The 21,061-nt window shown below is 43.0% G+C and overlaps 1 protein-coding gene across 5 annotated transcripts in view; it reads right to left on the bottom strand.

Annotated features, from left to right (window-relative positions):
* The window catches only part of SLC35F4 (solute carrier family 35 member F4), a 127,188-nt gene that overhangs the window by 24,186 nt on the left and 81,941 nt on the right, over positions 1-21,061 (bottom strand). The window contains exon 1 of one of the 5 annotated variants that reach the window (XM_074908892.1): positions 12,957-13,095. The exons of 3 other annotated variants lie outside the window; for them this stretch is intronic. In XM_074908892.1, coding sequence (XP_074764993.1) covers positions 12,957-13,032 — 76 coding nt within the window. In that variant the 5' untranslated portion in view covers positions 13,033-13,095. Of the gene's footprint in view, positions 1-12,956; positions 13,096-21,061 lie in introns of those variants that run through there. One more of the 5 variants, XM_074908894.1, reaches the window with a different exon arrangement.

Genomic DNA, 21,061 nt, shown 5'->3' with positions numbered 1-21,061 from the left:
GGCATCACATTTTACGAGTAAGAGTTTGAAGGACTGGATGAAGAACCAGAAAACAACAGAAAAGAGTGCAGTGCTGGAATCTGGCAGAGTGTGCCTGGTGATCTTGCATTTACTCCCAAATTTGCTGAAGGTGCCTGTGTAAGAGGTCAACACATGAGCAGCACAAGAGACTCCTCTTCTCAGTCGGAAAGTCAAGATGACAGGCCATTTTGGTGTGTTCATGGTCAGTTGAGATCACCCCCTGTTTATTTTGCGGCTGCTATTTCAACTGGTGACCATCTTACCTAAACTTACGGAATACACATACCCAGAGCAGCCACTGACCTTGCCAGGACTTGGAAGGATTTAATAGGATAATCACACCTATTTCACATTGAAAAGAATACAAAACCAGACACAAACCCCATGTCTAAGGTGCCAAATGTGCAACAAATATGGCAGACATCTCGGAGGACAACATTCTTTGTTGCAACATGAGCCATTCCAGTACACCTCATGCAAGTAACTTCATGCCAAACAACAACACGAAAGTATATTCCGAAGCAAGGACCGTATCCAGGATTCAAGAAACTGCATGAATCAAGTCAACACTCTCTTGCCAGAGGAAGCTAGGGTTAGTCTTATAACCTTCAATAAACTTAAAGCTATGTTTGATTCACCAGGTCTAACTACAAAGATCACAAAGGAAGAGATGTATAGAACATACTGTACAGTAAATTCTTCTCTCAGACTATTTAAAGCCCCCCAGGTTGTTTTTACCCATCAAGTAAACAAGTGATGAACCAGCAGCTAAGATCTTTCTCAAAGATGCTCCTCTGTCTCTCCTTTGTCCAGATTGAGGGAACTCTGACCCAAGAGGGACACTCAAGTCTAAGTTCCACCTTGCCACATAGTCCTACACATTTGATCAATGCAGCACACAACCCAGAGTCTATGAAGCTTAGACCTACAGAAGTTGACTTTGGAAAATTAAGACCTATATGATGTCTAAGCATGGTCTTATCTCCCCATTGTTTGGTAAGCATTACTCTTACAGAGCTTTTAAGAGCCTACTGGACATTTTCAGACTCTTAAAAAAGCACTCACCTTCATATATTTACTTTTTAGTGGAGAAAATAATGATCTAACAGCCGCACAATTCCCTCCATGACTTTGTTCCACTCGTTTCGTAATTCCAAGCGTTATTTCTCCCACTTGTCAAACAAGGATAACATGACCTATTTCATAAGACTTTGTAAACGTTTTACAAGTCATTCTGAGGTGGAAAGGTACATTAGAAACAGCAGTCCCTGGCCACACACCCCACTAGAAGAGCATAACACCTTTATGTGACAGCTGAAAGTTAGTTCCAGCTTCCATGAGGTTAAGACAATCAGTACTTTTTGGGATAAATATTCAAAAAACCTTACAATTTCTCAGGTCCTCAACTTAAAGAAATTTTATTTTGAGAAAGCATTTGCTGACTGCCTGTCCTCAGGTAAGCAACCACCGAGGTTCCCTGACCCAAACCACTACTCACTTTGATATGCATCATTTAAAGAGATCTCATTAAGTTGAAAGACACATGCTACATCTCAATTCAGATACGATTTAGAACAAGATCAAGATTCACATTACACTCGGTAGAAGTCTAGCAGATGATCCACAACTAAAATTTCCAGGAAATCTATTTTTCCTCACATGCAAAAAGAGTTCAGAGTTATTTCTATTTAGTACAACAAAGCAGCATCAATCTTTTCCTGTACATCGAGAAACTCAGTAGTTGAGACCGAAACTGCAATTCAAGAGATTGCATTTAATTGAAAGTCACTGCTTGATTTACTGAAATCTTCCCTTATACTTGAAAGCAATCAGATAGCACAGCAATTTATCAATATTTCATTGTTACAGCTAGAAAGCCTGGGCCATCTAATGCTACTGAATCTGAACATATTTTAAGGATATACTTTGACAGGGAAGGTGAATAGATATATGCTGGGCTAACTTATCCAAACCTGGTACCAGCAGCAAGGACAACAAATCACCATTTATACATCACAGCAATGAAATCTTGCACATGTGCAGTGTGACCCCCTGTGAGAAGAACGGAAGGCGAACTCATGTAACTCCAGTTCTCTGTCTCACACAGCAATTATTAACTATCAAGCAGAGATGCACTAAGACCCTCCAAATTTAGAGGGATCAAGAGCAGCATTTTCCATTGAAGTTCCATACACCTTCTTAAATCCCACATGCTTATGGAGACCTCATGGTCTTAGGCAGTGAGATCATGTCCTCTCCAGCAAGGACAACAGCAGGGTTCTGCCACAACCTGCCACATGCAAACAGAGAAGCAACTATGTACTAAAAAGATACCATAATACACCTCCTCCACAGCAAAGGAAGAGTGACACTGCTCAGGTTGGATTCATTTGACTTATTTTAGGTGTCAACCTTAGGATAAGAAAAATAGTGCCTGGGGACTATCTGCCTCTCCCTGTGACTATACAGGGAATAAGAGAATCATAGAATGATTTGGGTTGGAAGGGACCTTTAAAGGTCATCTAGTCTAACCCCCCTGCAACGAGCAGGGACATCTTCAACTAGATCAGGTTGCTCAAAGCCCTGTTCAACCCGATCTCAGACAACCATCCTGAGCAGAGATGTTTACACTGGGTGGGGCTTTTTACCTGACTACTTTATCTGACCTGCTTTTAACCTGAGTACTCAATGTAAGAGCTTGCACAGATATCTGCAACTCAATGTGTACAAAAGCCTCATCCAGTTTCTGTAGTCTGACACAGCCAATGCTGAGCATCAGCACAGTTCATGGCTTTAGCAGAGATGAATCACAGGCTGAGAATGAATCTAGATTTTAGGCATCATCTGATATTTCAAAGGAACGCTACTGGAAGAGATTGGGAAAAAACTAACAAATAGGAAAAAGCCTTGCCAGACTGCCAGATTGTGCTGCTAGAAGCGTTCCTTCATTACCTGGAGCTTATAATCAAGCGTCAAAGCAACACTCAGCCCATGAGATTGACAAAGGAGGAAAGGGCGAACTGGAAAGGACCACACATGATTGCATCAAGCACATCTTAATGGGTCAAATCCATCTGGATGACTTTTCATTATTGGATAAACACAAACCCCTGCTCTTTCCCATTTTTAAAGATTATTTTTAGTTTATTATTCTGTTTCAGCAAATATTTTTCCTTGTCCTGCAAATGTGGATGCTTTATAGCATAGGAAGTAAAGCCATTTCTCTGCACATGGAGCCCAAAGGGAAACCAGTAAGGGGAACCTGTGGCTTTCCACATGCTTCTAATAAAGTCTCTCCTTGTCTTGCTTTAATTATTATATACATATCCCAGTGTATTTCGATTTAGCAAGGGAATTATGCTTCTGACTAACCAAATCACAAGACTAATATCACAGAAGTCCATGCATTTTCATGTTCTTGACCACCACTCTGAGTCCCAGCTGTGGGAGGAGGTGACCACCATGCGCTGCTGCTGACATGCCCGTTCAAACCAGGAACCAGCAGCATATGCCTTGTCCCGATAACCATTTTCACCATCCATCTGTAATCTATGCACGGATCCCTTGCCCCTGAACCCTCTGAAAGATGCGAGACATGACTTGTGGCTTTTCGTTCATATACGTTTCCATATGCAGCTCACACAGTGAGAAAATACATCCTCACCTTGGCTAGAAAATCACTTTGTTATTTTGCAGGGGGCTTGGAGAGAAGGGATTATGTTTGGAGATTCAAAACCAACCCTTTTCAGATTATCATCATGTATATAAATTATTTAGCATGTGACAGCAGTGCTTGGAATACAAAAAACCCCCATACCACTTCATTTGGCACAACTTTTCTGGTCTCAAAGTTGTTCGTAAAAATGGATCGAATGGACTGACAGTAAAATAATCAATGCAACATAAAAATACAGCCCTGGAAGTAATTTTTTTATGGCCAGGTCATCACAGAATTGATTTTTACTTTTTCTCTTCTTTTTTAACCAACTACCCTGATGGAAATTTAGAACCTCTCAAATATTATAGGTAACTGAATTCCCTTTTGAAAGCCATCCGTGCATTCCTGACACTGGATTACCAACATGAAGTGCTGTCTTATTTATTTAGAGACAGCAACATCTGTTCCCAAAGCCCTACAGAGCAGTGGTCACCTGTGGCTACCACTGTAGTCAGGAGAGAGACCAGCTTTTCCAAAAAGTCAGTCAAGGCATCTACAATTTACCTTTTACTCATTCAGTATTAAAATATGCTTATTTTACCATGTCCTCAAATTCTCAGCTCCTAATAAGTCATTGGTTTTGCACTGACAAAATGATGCTTCATACCACTGCCGTGGAAACAATTCCTGGGTTTTGACAGATGGATGGAGGTAGAAGTCAGCCTGGTGTTATATGGAAAGTACGTCAATTCAATGTTCCTGCTAAATTGGGCACCAGTGAAGGAATTGACAGCATTTCCTTTACACTGCAATGTTACCTGTTAGAGTGAGCATCCGCGGCGATGACGGACTCGTTCACGCATCACAAGACTATAGTTTCCAGCAGCCTGTACACACGCTCATGTTGATAACAGTCAGTTCACGATCGTGACGGCTGGAGAGTTTTGCAATGAAATTCCGGTCTTAATGCCACGCAGTAAGGAGAAGATGATGTGAATTTTGGGGCCAGGGAAATAACAGATGCACATGGACCTACTGGAAAGGGGACTGAGTTGCATGCTATTGGTAGAGGTGAAGAGACCTTATTCTACCCATTTTACAACAATATTTGGTTGAATTAGCCATGGCTGTAATTGGATTGTTTGCTACTGTTAGCACAAAACTGGGTGCAGGGTATCCAACATCATCAATCCAACAGCAAGGTATGTCCATAACTTATTTTATTTCAGCCAAAGGGACTCCCTGTAAAACCAAATCCTGCCCTTCCTCATGCTGGTGTAAACACACCGCAACTCAGTACAACCAGCCGAGCTGTCTGGGCATACACTGACATACCTGAACATAACAATTGACCTGGGAAGTTAAGGTTGAAGGGCAAACTCTCCCCAACTTTCAATGAGCTCAGAACCAGCAGTTTGACTCGGGACATAAAGCTGCAATTACATTTACTAAAAGCAAGCAAACAAGCGATAGGGACGGTTTCTTCGTAGACAGTGTGCTACAAAGGTTTGAGGAATAAACACCTCTTGTTCAGTGAAGAAAAATCATTTCATCATGTCTTGGACGTCTTGAGATGATGTTCTCCATTTAAACACAGCCTTCTGAGACACTGCAATGGTCTCAGTGTACTAGAGCTATGTACATATGTCTGTTCACAGTAATACCTTGTTCATTTACTATTTGCTTGTTCTGGAGGTTTTTATGTCTGAAGGGGATAAGAAGGTTAGAACATTTTTTTTTTTTTGTCCTAGGGGAAAAAAAGATTTTCAGATTTTATTGAAAAACAAATTACTCAGTGATGGTGTACAGCATTTCTCTTGCACTATGATTAACTATTGTCAAGAGCAGAAAGCAAAAAAGCAGATAATTTTGTTGTAGTTTAACAGTGACATCCATCAGCAATTTCTGCCAATTACCCCTTCAGTGTCTGTACACAGCCATTCACTTCAAATCAGCAGACAGCAACTTCACTCACAATTAGAAATCTCAACAACTTCCATGTGCCCACCTATCCTTGCAATAAAATAAACAAAGAAGCAGTAGAGGGAGTAAATAATTTTCACACCCTATAACTAACATAAGTGCCTGATCAAGGGATGTATCACTCTACACCCTTGCACCTAATTACCCTTCCAGATGAGCAGTTCCAGTCTAATTATCAGGGGAGGAAATCCAAGTTAGGCAGTCAAAAAGGTACCAAATCTCACCCACACAAGTTCTCACCACCCACCTCTCTGAGCACTGCGCTCCAGATCAGAACAGACGCTGTGACAACAGCGCCACGGTCTCTCCCTGTTACACCATCCAACATCTGGGGAAAGACCACCCCCACATCCCACAGCACGCATGGGGAGAAGGAAAGCTCTGACCACAGTGACCACTAAGTGCCTGAAAAATTATCTCAACACAGAGACAAATGACAGAGATACCTGCCAGGGATGGTCAAGGTGTATCCAAGTTTGCCTTAGAGGAGAGATGACACAGATAATCCCTGAAGTCGCCTTCCAGCCCTGCACCTCCTTGGCTTTATGACGGTAATGGTGGTGGGACCTAGTCCCAAGGTGCTAACTTCTCCTGATTTAAGATCCAGACTGCTGAACAATAAGGCCATGGACCTTGATTCCACTTATAACCAAGATCTCAAAGAGAAGTACAACAATCTAAACCAATATATAAACAGCAAGAAAATGTGACAATAACTCGATAGATTGAGGATGCACCATTAAATCACAGAGAAAAGATGTGCCCAACTCGGCCAACTGCAATACCATAAGCCGGTTTTGAGCAAAAGAAATATAAAGAGCTAATGAGAAGGAGTTGAGTGCATCTGCATCTAACCCTATGAGATCTGGCAACTTAGGGAATTCAGAATGAAATTAAAACAACCAGAATTGGGCCATCTGTGTATGGTCCACATCAGTTGTGAAAAAAACCTGGTGACTGGTCCTGGCACCTGCTGTGTGTATTCGCTCCCAGCTTCTTTGGTTGCCACACAGAAGATGTTTTGGACTGCACTGCCAATATGGAAGCTACATCATGCTACTGTCCCAATGCCTGATATGATCTGCTAGATGAAATCTGCTGTCAGAGCATCAGTGACATCTGTTCTTATAAACTTCAAGGTCTGTGAAAGGCCCCAGCAAGACAAGGTGTAGCATTGGTACACACTGGCTGTGCTGGGAATGGAAAGATGGTGAGCTCTGTACACAAAGTACATGCAAATGCACCATGTCGTTGTTAGAAGCAGAAGTAGTAGTGCTGAGATTTAACACACATATATCGAAGAGTCAAGGAGCTTCCACTTATGCTGACTGCAGCCAGGTCATATGGGTAGATATATATACATGATTATTCACCTTTTGCAGATAAGGAAGATGGGAAATAGTTGCTAAGTAAGTTGCACAAAGGCATCTACTCATGCAGTGGCTGATTCTCATCTCCCCAAATCCCCACAGCTGCTGCTGATCACTGAGACTGGGGTTCTCATATTAATTGCCATATGCTTGATGCCTTGGCTTCTGCACACAAACCTGATAAACACTTGCAAGTCTGTAAATCCATCTTTCTGCTCATCAGCTACATGTTCTTCTTATGAAGAACCTGCTCCTAGATGGATGCTTTCTGGGCAAACCAGGGAATAGGACATGCACGGTCTGTATCCAATGCTGTGCCCTAAAACCTCCGACTGGGGACTGCAGCACAATACGAATCCATGTTCAGCAGCTGCAACCATTAAAAAATAAAACAAAGAAAGACCTTTGCAGGAAGCATAGAAAGGCTTTGCTGGCTGTAAGCAACTTGCAGATCACCTTTTCAGGAGCCCTGATGCATGAACCTAACAGCCAGCTATCTCTGGAGGAATTTTTCTACTTGTTTTTTACTGAATTTAAGGGCCCCTCTTTGTCTTGCTCCGTATCAAGATCCTTCCTCAAAACACACAATCTCTGAATTTCTGTTCAAATCTTTGTTCCACTTGTTCATCCATCTATATTTTACCAAAAGTATAGTTAAAGGCATGGAAATACTTTTTCCCTGTTTTTTTTTTGCCTCCTTACTCACTTTAAGCCAAGAAGACTTTTTTCTCCCTTCTCGTTTCAGCATAACTCAAACAAATTTATCACTGCTTCTGTTTAAGCACTGACAAGGAATTCCCTTGGTTTGACATAAAAAATAATAAACCAGCACTAGTGTGGGGGTGTCAGAACAGATCTTGGAAAAAAAGTTTATTTGAGAACATCTGTAGTAGAACTGGCAGCTGGAGTATGTATTTTGAAATGTACTGGCTACATATATCTTAACGTTACTGGGTGTGACATAACATATTTTGAGTTTTAAGCAATGTAGAAGAAAGTGCTGCAAATGAAAAATGATTTGTTTATGTTGAAAGCAAAACTTCCACAACTTCTACACAAAACAATCTACCTTGATCTAGAAAAAAATATTTAAAACATCTGTTTGGAGTGGAATTTTTTGGATTAGATTCTGTTGAGGGCATCTCCACTCAGCCTGAAAAACAAACGCTGTGTCAACATCTCATACTGACTTGTTGCAACTCTGGAGTTCGAAAACTCTGACCTCTAGTAAGGGTATGAACATCCTCTTCCTCAGCACAGAACTTTCCCATGCAAAGAGCCTCTGCTTACTGCTCCTTCCTTACCCATCTGGACACTGAATGAAGCCTGAGAAGGGCAGGACCAGGCACATAAATACTCCCTCCTCTACCTGCGCAACTCACAGAGAAGTTGTGTCAAAGATTTTAAGACCCCTGCACACCATGAATGTCTCAGGGGGGCAGCTTTCTGGCTAAGCACTGCTGGGGAAAGCCAAGGAAGCTGCCCCAATGCTGCAGAGGAAGAAGAGGGCAGTTCAGAGGCATCCAGAAGTACGTCTGCACCCTGGTGTCACAGAATCACAGAATCACTGAGGTTGGAAAAGACCTAGAAGATCACCTAGTCCAACCATGAACCTCACACTGACAGTTCCCAACTCCCCCAGATCCCTCAGCGCTGGCTCAGCCCGACTCTTCAACCCCTCCAGGGATCCCAGGGACTCCCCCCCTGCCCTGGGCAGCCCATTCCAACGCCCAACAGCCCCTTCTGCACAGAAATCCTTCCTCAGAGCCAGTCTGGCCCTGCCCTGGGCAGCTTGAGGCCATTCCCTCGGGGCCTGGCGCTGGCTCCTTGGCTCCAGAGACTCATCCCCCCTCTCTGCCCCCTCCTGGCAGGGAGCTGCAGAGGGCCAGGAGGTCTCCCCTCAGCCTCCTCTTCTCCAGACTGAACCCCCCCCAGTTCCCCCAGCCGCTCCCCAGCAGACCTGTGCTCCAGACCCTGCCCCAGCTCCGTTGCCCTTCTTTGAACATGCCAGTCAAACCAAACCCATGGTAGCAAATGACTACAGATCACAGGGACTGACCCAACCCCCAATAGAGTTCCTGGGAAGACCAACTGATTTTAGTGAGCTTTGGCTCAGCCTCTGAGGAGGATGACGGGGGTACTTCCACCCCAGACTACTCTGTGAGGAGGAGGAAGATGGACCATCAGATGTTTTTATTCAGGTGAGCCAACACATACCTGTCCAAGGGAACAACCCTCAGGGACTCATAAGCCTTTGTCCCCTTATTGCAGCTCCAGAGCAAAAAGTTTTTGCTTGCACAAATGGTCTCTGTTAGACTACCTCAATAACAACTTCTGAATGAGTCACTTGAACACACATTTAAAGGGACAGATCTATGTGACTTTCTTTTCCCCAGATGTGCTTGACCTAACACCAACTCAAGTCAATCACAGGATTCATTGGCCTGGGATCAGACCAGCTTTCCACCACTTCAGCACTGACTGAGCAACAGATAAACACAAATCGTTTGATTCAAAGCTGCACACCATCCCCTTAAAGAAAACCTCTGTTACAAACTTTGTAATAAATTATATCAGATGTGCCTCCAATAATTTCACAATTTATAGACTTTACTCCAAAATAAAAGGTTATGAATCTCTATTAAAAAATCCTCTGAAAAATGAATATTTTCATTGCTAAAATTTAGTGACATTTCCAAAAAGAAACAAACATTCTGAGTTAAACTCATTTTTACTTTCACTGCAGCAAATCAAGAGTAGCTCCAATGAAAGCCATGAGGCTGCTTTGACATAAAGTTGTTGTGAAAGTTTAAACCCAGGACACTCCAGAAATCAGTCAAATGCATCTCATTATTAAATAATTATGATCTAGCTTCTACTTCCAAGAAACACTCCAATAAATCCAGGCTGGTTCATGGCTCTCTTAAGATCTGAGTGTAAAAGCAGTCAGCACACTGACACACAACTCAATATCAAATTGCTTGTATTTATCTCCTACACAAACTATTGCCTCTCCTGCTTGATGGGTGCCTCCAGAGAGTGATTCATTCCAGCTCCCTCAGATAACAATCTTAGGAGATGAATCACCTCTCAGAGGTGTCCATCTCTCCTGCTGAGTCCAGGAAGCTCAGACAACTTTCTTAGTACCTACCGAGGGTTACATTTAGATGCACCTGGGTGAGTCCAGCTCTGACTGTCTCAGGCTCAGTTCAGGGCAGCACTGTGGTACGTGCATTGAAAACATACTGCAATTTCCTTGCCTGACTTGGAGCCTGATTAAGCACATTAGAGGAAGGATGGGATAAAAGAACATTTTACAGGTAAGCAGTTGGGGCAAAAGTAAGTATTTATCAGTGTATTACTGCATTTTGTAAACCCAGGAGACTTCCAATTGTTTTATCCACTACCCTTGGAGTAATAGCTCGACCAATCTCACTCCTGCCTTTCCATGATGGCACGTTTGGGATAAGTCTCTTCCACAGTGTCCATACAACCCACCTGGCTCAGGCACTTGTGTATGTACGGTCCTCTCGCTGTAGCTGATGCTGTGCTGGGGAGTGAGGGCTGGCCAGATGGAGATGAAGGAAGACACGTTCTTAAAAGTATTTGGCGGTTGTGGGTCTCGGTTCAACACATACCTCACATCTTCCAGAACCACTCAGCCCACGCGCCAACACTTCTTGGCATCTCTTTCTGCTCTGTTTCTTTCCACATGAGCAGTGTTTTCTAACCAGTGATGTGCAAATATCTGGGTGCCTGTTCACTACCGAAGGAGTCTTCTTGCCTGGATTTCATTCCACTATCCAGAAGTGAGCAGTTTCTGTGGTTCTACCAGAAGATATCTAGGAAACCACACACCTCAACTGCTTGAAAACTGCCAACACCGAGTGCGCTCTTCCCCTGTTCTCCCAGCACACAGGCCCAGAGGCCAAGTTGCTGGGGCATCTCCTCCATGTGCCCTCCCCATGCCTGGGAAGAAAAGCGGGGACAGGCGCAGTGTTCTTGGGAAGCTGGCTGCCCTACCCTATTAGGATTCCTTGGGAATCCCTGCTGAAATCTTTGCTGATCTGTAAAACTGGCTGCATACACTCACATTTAATGTATGGGTCCAATATTAGTTCAGCTTGGCCAGCTTCAGACCGAGCAAGAACCTTTCCATTTTCAGCCTGTCGGATATGACAAGTGCTGTCATGTAGTCACTTCCAGTCCATTGCTTTTTCTTCCTATGAAGACCAGATTTTCCCCCCCTGAGGAAACAGGCAGTGCAGGATTAGACAACACTGCTGCTGCAGCCCAGCATGGGGCAAAGGTTAAGAGTGGACTGAACAGAGGTGCCTGAGAGCAGTTGGACTGGTTAAGTTGGAGGCAAACACAGCTTGTGAGTTGGCTCAGACCCTACGGGGTAGGGACAGGCTTTAATCCTCCGCATTCACCTCCTGGCGTGACGTGAGCCCGGGCTGCACTGGGAGCTCTTGGGAAATGAAGAGCAGCAAATCACCCCGTTTAAGCAGCACAGCAAGCCAGCTCACCCGGCCGTAAGGCTGCTCCTTTAAAAGTAGGTGAGTGCATGAATTACAATATCACACATCCTAAAATCTGGTGCTGTGCAACAGCAACGGACTGACATAAGCAGCAGGTCTATCAGCTCCATCAACTTTCTTTAAACCATTTTTCCCTCAAGGAAGAAATAACAGAACTGCCAAGCCTGCGGAATTCTCAATATCACACATATACTTCCAAGAATAATGACAAAATCTGTTGCTCTATCAAAACCCAGTCTCATTTGTAATTTAAGCCAGTACGACTCAGGTAGATTGAAGAACTGGAAGTCACGCTCTGCTGACAAGCACTGGACCGTGTCTGTTGCTTTGTTTTCATCCCGGATGTAGCACTGAATTTAACTCACAAAAAGGAATCACATTTTCATTGCTGGTCAGCATAACAAAGCTCAAACCAGAGACAGCACACACCTTGCAATTTTACGGCTTGAGTGTTCTTAACAACGTACCACACCTGCTGGGAAAAGAGTTCATTTCTGGCAAAACAGGCAACTTTGGAAAGTACCACTTGGCTCTTTAAAACATCTGATACTGAATATAATAAATCTCCAACAGTGCAGTTAAAGTCTGAGATTTCTACAGGCATTTAAAAACAAAAACTTGAACCCGAACATTAGGAATGTTTTTTAAAAAAGCTTTCTTTTAGACCTTTGATTTATACTGCACATAAACCCGCTGTATATTTTCAGCATACCGAGCTTTATATCTGCATCACAGCTATCAGTGCAGTCATATTTCAGGCTGGACAACATCACATTTCTAGTTGACACTGGAGTGTGACATGAAGTTGGTATGCACTCTGCAAGGAATGAGGCTGATAGGTCCGATCGAGAGCACACAACAGATTTTACAATTTCCACCTTGTGGTATTTGTATTAAGAAATTCCTTTACAGCTGGCACTTCTGAAAATAAGGGGGGAAGAAGCAGTTTAAGGGAACAATTGCTATCTCAAGCTGAGGGACAGCAAGCACAAAAAAGTTGGTGCCTCTGTCTTAAAAGCAAAAAAGATAAATCTAGAGCACGGTATTAAAATACTAGAGAAAATCTGATAACATATGGACCTACCTTCACATCATTTTAAAAGCCAGAATTGAAGTACAGCAACTTTACCAGTTGTTCACATTTCAACATTAGTTTCTTCATCAAAAATCATGCACACAGCAGTTGAACACAAGCAACAGAAATTTAACTGCACTTATCCTAGATGATGTTAAAGTGCTAAAATTGCTATGCAAGCATTAGTTACTTTAAAAATACACATACACACACACATATTCACGTTACTTCGCATGGAGCAGAGCAGAAGGAGCATACAAAGTAAATCCCTGCCTAGGGTTAGATATACAGGAAAAAAAAGCGTTTACCGTCTGGCACAGGCGAATTTAATTCAGAAACATTGTAAGACGGTAACGGTGCCACTCTTGCTGAATGTTTCTTCATCCTTTGAAATCGCTCTCCTACTCACACGCTCACTTCGTCTTTAGTCTGCATCGCTTTTGGTCCCGAGTACTATAGTAAACACTCGGCTATGGCTGGTGGGTAGATGTTGTTCTGGAGATGCTGCAGTAGGCTATGAGTACTGATTTGCTGTTTCCCTGGGAAACCATTTGCAACACATTCAAACAATGCTTGACCTCTGCTAACACTTTTCTTTCATTCAATTGTTAAGTGCAGCAGATAAAATATAAATATATTAGCTATCGCGCTTCGTAAACTTGAAAGCGCAGCAGCCCCTTTGCACGAAAGCAAGGATTTCACATCAAATATCTACGCTGTGTTAGCAAAGCAGACGGCAGATTTCTCAGACAACTGCAAGGGAATTATGCAATGCAATTTTCTGGTTCCTTACACTGTGACAATATACAGATGATTACAGTAATTATTTTAAATAAACTTTGAATAATGTAACTCCTATAGAGCTGCTAAATCAGGAATGCCTTGGGCAAAAGAGCCGGTAACATCCAGCTCTGTATTTGGTAACAAAGCAGTAATATTGCAGGAGTCTCTTCTCTTTTAAAGCCCTGCAAAAATTGTCACAACCAGGAGATATATATATAGGCCACGGTTAGTCTACATTTTTCCTCACCACCCTTGAGGCAGCTAGGACATTTTTGTCCCTTTTCCCCAACATCTCTCTCTTCTACTCCCTTTTTATTATTATGATTACAAGTCGTTCACTTGGAGCGATGAGAAGGTTTCACTGAGCAAGCGAGTGACAGCCCGTACAATTTCTGCAACTCTTCGAAAACTCCATCCACCTCTGTAACCCAGCGCTGTGCTGGGAGCTTTCTTTGTTAGAAGGTGGTTACCAACACCTCTTAAGAGCCTTGGTTTCAGAGCTCTTCACCAAGAGAGCTACTATCAAGTCTTATCCAAGAAGCTGTATGTAGAGGGCTTTACCATTGATACTAACTGTATTTGCTACAGGAACTATAGGAAATAAAAAGGAAAAGGACAGAAAGGCAAATTAGTTTTACCAGAATCTGCTAGCAAAGCTGCTGAATTTTTAAGGGCCACAAGTATATACTTTTCATCTATAGTCTTTGTGTCTTGGATAGCAAGTGAGAGTGAGGATTCCCAGCTTGGGGTTTGGTCCTCCATCCCCTACTATATCACCAAACAGGGAGAAGTTCTCAGCTGTAAGGAAGGCCATAAAATGATTTGAAAAGGATCAAGAATCACTGGCCTAGAATGTCACTTGCTGGGCTTCCTAAAGCAGCCTGCTGGGATCTCACGTGTTTTACACAGTAACAAGTACCGTGCCTGGGGTGTGTGTGCAAGGACTGTTCCCTTCACTCACCTGTGAGGAGCAGACGGGAGGAAGCAGAGCCCTGGCCAGATCAGCCTTTGGATGCAGCCACCAAAGAGCCCAGGACACGCGGAGAACTGACCTATGGCATCCTAACAGATGAGGCAGCCTGTGACTCCACTGCACCCAGAGGGTGGGAAGTGATTCTTGGGTCAAGACAGCAGCATAAGACATTATCTCAAATCCACGATCTGGCCCTGCACATCCCTTTAATGCCGCTCTCTTATTCCTTTTTGGTAAGACAGAGTGGCCTGCACTCTTTATTATTAGGGTATGGTGATACAGTAAGGAAGAGACAGTGATTAACCCTAAAGAAAGGAAGGAGAAAGTACCTCATCGCCCCCTCTCCCAAGGCCATCCCGCCCCAGTGTCAAATACCTGGGACACATGGTGGAAGAAGAAGTGGTTACAGCTGCCTGGTTTCCCACCCAGCATGTCCTCTCCTGGAAGGCTTGGAGCTCTCCTTTAGGACCTTCATTATATCCCCTGTGACTGATAAGGGTCTCCACCATGACAGTCTTTTCCAAAGCATCACACTGCATCACATAAAGCTAACCGGCTTTTACTGCTTATCTGCATGCAGAGGATTTCCAGCACTGTGTAACAACCACTATTCCAATGAAAATTATCTTCCCAATTTGCAGAAGGAATTTTATTCTCCCTTCCAAACTGCTGAGAGTCAGCAGACTTTGTGATAGAGTAATAACCAGTCAAGTAATTGCTGGCTCCACAATCACAAGGCTATCTATTAATACATGTCTAGTTCTTGAGCATTTATATAATATAAACAACATAATAATATAACACAGAGATTGTTTTTAGAAAACCATTTCTGCAAATAGGAGCTTATAATGGAATCATTAACGAACCTTAACAATGGTGAGGATGAAATGCATGAGACAATGTCAAGCAATTCCAGACATTTCTTTCAGACAATTTCAACATTAACAGCAGAACGTGATTGCATCTAAAAGTTGCCGCATTTTTTTTTTAAAGGAAAATCAGCCATCGTTTTAACACTGTAACTCAGAAGCCGTATTCAAACCCACAAAGCACTCTCTCCAATATCCCCCCTAGCAATCTCTGCTTCATATGATAGTCACAAGAGAAGCGAAGCAGATACAAAGCTGTTTTAAAAATATGTGTGATTGGTACCTATAACTCCCATCAAAGACTGCAGCTGGAAAAGCATCGGCTTCTCTGGCTACACAAGCAAGAGCTTTGGCCACCTGTTTCCGCTCCTACTGTGAATAGCTGATTGCATTTCTGTATAAGATGCTATTCGTATAGGTCCTCTGATCCTTCCCATGCACTCTATTTCCACCTCTAAGTGTGCTGAAGAAAAGAATAAAATAATATGGAGCAGAAGTGAGAGAAGCAAGCTCCGTCACTCTCTCCTGAGATAGATCAGAGACAAATCCATTCACAAGTAGAATGCGATATCCAGATTTACCAGGATGGAATGATAGTTAATCCACAGACTGCAAGTCAACGTGAAATCTGCAGTCCTGTGCCATCTTACTTACTTCATGTTTATGCAAGGCACCACAGTGGAAAAGTAAAGGGGTTTTCCTCCCAAAATTCAACAGTAAACTGATTTCCTGGTACCTTTAAAAAAGATCTTCATACGTTGTTGCTTGCCTCAACTGCTGTGCTTTCAGTCTGCAACATGTTCAAGTTTTCTTATTTGCAGGGAGTGAAAGCAGTGTGAATCCTGGAAATCTGGCTCACGATTTTCCCTGACCGTGAGCCCCGGATCACCGTCAGGCACTGCTGAGCATGCTGGCTCGGCAGTCTAGAATTAACAAAACCCAATACAATCCAATGCTCCGCATAATCAATCTACATATCCAATTATTTTCCCTCAACAAGTCCCTATTTGTCAAGGAAACATGGAGTACGAATTATAGCAGTGTAAATTATACAGCGGGTAACTGCAGAGTGTAAATGATAACCCAGGCTGCAGGCTTGCGACCTCCACATCTGTTCCTAGTTAAGGCAAATGCTGTTAAGACACTAACCAAAGCTCTCGAGCCAAAGTATCCGTTCCCTTGCATCAGTTTGATTGTAAGAGATAATTATTGAATGAGGAAGGTCTCAAGAGAGATTCCTCATCCCCGGCCAAGATTCCCAGCGGCCGGAGGCCTCTGAACCGCATCTGGATTGCTTCCTACCGCCCTCCGTGTGCAGGCACGGTGCACGCTGCCTGCAGCAGCCTCCGTCCCCTGGCTCAGTAAATATTAATCCAGACAAGAGCACGGGGAAGCTGTGAGTTTGCTGACTCACTAACCAGACAGCAAACCAGCGCTGGAAGCGGAGTCAGAATTAGAGAGTGCTGAATCACATCCACCACCAAGTACTTCACATCCACAGCAGAAAGGGGCTGATGCCATCAAAACATACACTGTCCTCCTGGCTTACAACATCTTCGTTTGCAGGAGTCAGTCACACAGGTCTTCATGAAGGACACTACACCATCTCACGCCGCTAGTTGGTTACGGTGTCCACAGCCCTAATCAGTGAACAAATTGAGCTATGTCAGGTTCAGTTCAGGGGCTTTTTTTCCCCCTATGGGAAACAATTAATAAACAAAATGACAATATTAATGTAATCCCCATGGGGAGTGACAGAATATCTGACCCAGAGAAGATGACAAGTGTGCTACAGCCCCAGGGAGACAGAATCATCTCAGCTACAGGAAAACAGCTGCACAAGTACAAGAAACACTGCATTTCCACACTGATAATGAGATTCCTCCTACCTGACTTTGGACACCACCAAGTCTGAGCCAGCTATACCAAAATCTTTTTAAAGTGAGTGGTGGGAAACTCAGGAAGACAAGTCACCTGGTCTCACTTAGATGTCTATTAACTGACATTATAATGTCTATTAATTGAGATCAGTAACTCTCTGACAGCACCTACTTCTTCCCACTGACTATGATGGCAGTGAGGTGACTTGCTCACACCTGGTCATCTGGCTTTTAGACACCCTAGTTAGGGCAGATGGTCCCAGTAGGAAACACTGTGTGAATGCCTGATAAAGACATGAAAGGATTTTCTTTGATTCTAATCAATTTTGGAACAGTGTTCAGATCTAAAACTCTAGTCTTTGTTTGGTTTGAACACCACTAGTTACAAGATCCATATGAAATCTGCTTTGTGTATGTCCCTGCAGCTGACAGGTCAGTCCATTCCCAATCACTAGACTATAAGACTCTCATAAACACGACTTTTATTGGCTCTTCCAGGCTGAGCATGTGTTTTAAGATGACAAGCTAAAAGGCCATTATCAAGTTCATTTTATCCTGTTGGAATATAAATTAAATTCAAGATGCAGAAGAGACAAACAGTCAAACTGAGATCAAAACAGATGGATCCTACAAAAGGCAATTTTATGTATAGCAAAGTCAAGGCTTTAGTTTGAACTTTTACCTTGCTTCTAGCAAAATCAGAAGCACACAGCAAATGTTACTTGATTCAAACAAACTCAACCCAAAACAACTTCAAGGCTCACAGAAAAAAGAACCATACATCTCACTGCTGCGCACAGTCACGCCATATGGATTTTGAAGAATCAAATCCTGAATTCCTTACTCGGTCTTAACTCTCACTGGTTCAATTACTGTTGGATATGCCTGCTCAGCAACCCAGAATATCAGCCCTACTCTGCTAAGCATGCCATTAACATCAACCAGGCAGATCACGGCCCTTCAGCCTCACCAGTGTGTGCTCACACCTCATGTGGCGTGGACGAGACCGCACACGCCTTTTCTCTCTGTGCTGTCCGCAGGAGCAAAGGTTTCTCCACACACCCAGTGGCTACATGTCCAACCACGTGACTCCACCACAGAGATATGGCAATTAATCCTTCCCCAAGTGTAAATTAACCAATTTACAGCATCCACAAGCCCATACTCAGGTGGTGAACGCTGGATTCATCCACCCATGGGAGAAGCAGGGCTGTGTACTGCAGGGCAGCCCCAACTCGGAGTATTTAAGAGCTTAGAGGGTCCCGCTGACTTGTTTAAGGCAATGGTGTTCTGCATTGCCTTACTGATGGATGGTATAAAAATCACCACATGGGCTATGGTGAGTCCCTGCCTGTTTTCTCCAGATGTTCTGTCCAAAGAGTCAGAGCCAGGCGATACATCCTGCAATGGCATTGCAGCCTGGGAGACACTGCTCACAGCCATCACTTAGCTTGTGGAAGAAAGACTTCCTTAACCTTGACTTCCCTAATAAACATGTATCATTTGTTCAAGAATATTCACATCAAAGGCACATGAAAGTCTCATATGTTTGTGCACTGAGGCAGAAACTGAACTTTATCCAGATTTTCTGGTATTCTGCAAATACCAAGAAGCAGAGTACTCGTTGCCTGCTAAAATCCCACCAAATAACTGCAAGAAACATCTACTAAATCTGAAGAGATTTTAATTCCCTTGAGGGTTGGATGTTTACATACTGATCTCTAGTTCATGTTACCATGGGTTGCTATTTTCAGCAAGTCAGCCCAGGAATTCACTCTTTAATACCTACTCTGTTCTCATAACAAAAAAATGCAATGTGATCTATTTTAAGGCTTCCCAAGCAGGCAATTTCCAGAAATAAGATTAACAGCACCAGCTCAACATCCACTCAAAGATGATATGAAGATGTAGTAGTCAGCTGTCATCCAGGACAGGAAAGCTTCTCCCTGCTGCCACAAGCAAAGACCTTTTCAGTCCGCCATGTCCCACCAGACCTCAAGGAGCTGCTGCTAACCAGCTCCACTCTGCAGCTGGCTCCCACGCCGCTGTGGAACCAGTTCAAAAACACTTAAATCACTGACAGCCCGTTGTGTCTTGGCTAGCAGAGGCAAGAGAGCAAACTCCCAATTGTCCTGATGCTACCAAGTGGGTAATACACATCATCACAACGATACGTTGCTTACTAACAAACCCAAAGTATCTGATGATCCTTCATCCCAATACCAGCACCCCCTCTCCCGAAGTACTCAGCTGACTTGCAAGTACTAACATCTACTGCAGTTCTTTTGGAAAGCTTTTTGCTACGTCATTTTATAGACTTGACAACTAGTGCTTTCCTGGGAAGCACAAGGATTAAAATTTCAATTAAAATAAACCTCAGATTTTCCTTAACCATGTGATTCTTGAAATATAAACTGCCCATCCACAATGATCAAGAGATACTTGCTAATGTCTCCAGAGATGGCAATGTAGCTTCTTAGGTTTTTTATCCTGTTGTAATGTGAAAATATCATATAACAATAAATATTCAACTTCTAATGCAATTAAAGATAGGAAAGCAAAAATATGAACTGTTTTTCAATTTTAATAAAAATCATTCAGCGTTTTATGGAAACAGCAGATTTATCAACTTAGATGCACCTTCAATATTTTGACATTATAAGACATGGATTTCAGGTTGACAAAAGCATTACAAGTCACCTCCAACATTATAAACTCATTCATATTTACAGAAGAATCAGAAGAATTAAAAAAAGCTGCTCAACAAAAAACCAAAAAGGACTCAAGAAGTTTATTTCAGCTGCACAGGTGCACACAGTGTAACCAGCCTCAGAGCCTCTACCACGTTGAATGGATCCTGCTGTCCTAATCCTGAATCAACAAGACAAAATGTGATTAGTCGCCATCATAAATTTCAGCTTAGGGACTTTACCAACAGCCTGAAATGATGAAGAACCTCATGGGAACATACAGAAATCTCATCTGTAGCATGAACAGACCTCGTTTGAAAAAAACCCAGACTCCCTAGAACATGGCCTATGTGCTGGAGGTAGAAGGATCTGCCCATTTGAGAAGCAGCACTGGCAAAATGTTAAGGCTATGAGATAATGCCATGAGCTCCTGAAAAAACACCTGGGAGTCTGGGCATCCCCCATCAAAAGTCACCTGAATTTCAAACTCTTTCAGAGTTTAAGAGATCAGGAGAAAGGTTCCTACTTCGGCCTGGCCACTCCAAAACTCCCTGGCAGTAAACCACAGCACAAGTAGATGAGCGACGCACCGTCTGCTCAACAGCAAAGAATAAATCAGGTATCAATTTCAAATATCCAATACAGACTTTCCAAACAGAATAATAAAATCAGACGCCAAACACCTATATTGGCTTTTTTTTCCTGAGGAAACAGCTCAGATGTAATTGCATGTCAGATAATTATTTGCCTTCCCAACATTTATTAACAAAGCTGCCACAAGTCAAATAAGCTGTCTCTATTTTCTGGTTCCACAATTATGAAGTGCCCCTTCTTTACCACAAGAGAGCATTTGAGTTGAGAAAACTTCCATTTTGTGTTTGTCATCGTGACTGTAAAGCATGTCAGTGAGCAAGTAATTCGCTTCTCGTAGTTGCTATGTTTTGGGTAGCCAGCAGTTAATTAGATGGCTTAGGGCTTTTTTCAATACTGTAATCAGAATAGCATAGAGCTTAGAAATCCAGGGCTGGCTATCCCCAAAACGTAGCCACCAGCGTGTTCCTGTCTAGGTGGGTTCTGTGGTAGGGTTAGGAGCTTGCACCATCCAGCACTGCGACCCCTGCCACCCTGGATGACACACAAAGTTCCTGGGATGAAAAAACGTAACCAATTTTTAGGACAAATTACAGCATGAGATAATTTTTGTTGTTATGTCAGTGG

Source organism: Athene noctua, chromosome 6 (genome assembly GCF_965140245.1).
Source record: "Athene noctua chromosome 6, bAthNoc1.hap1.1, whole genome shotgun sequence".
Taxonomy (NCBI): Eukaryota; Metazoa; Chordata; class Aves; order Strigiformes; family Strigidae; genus Athene; species Athene noctua.
This window is presented reverse-complemented; position numbering and strand designations above follow the sequence as displayed.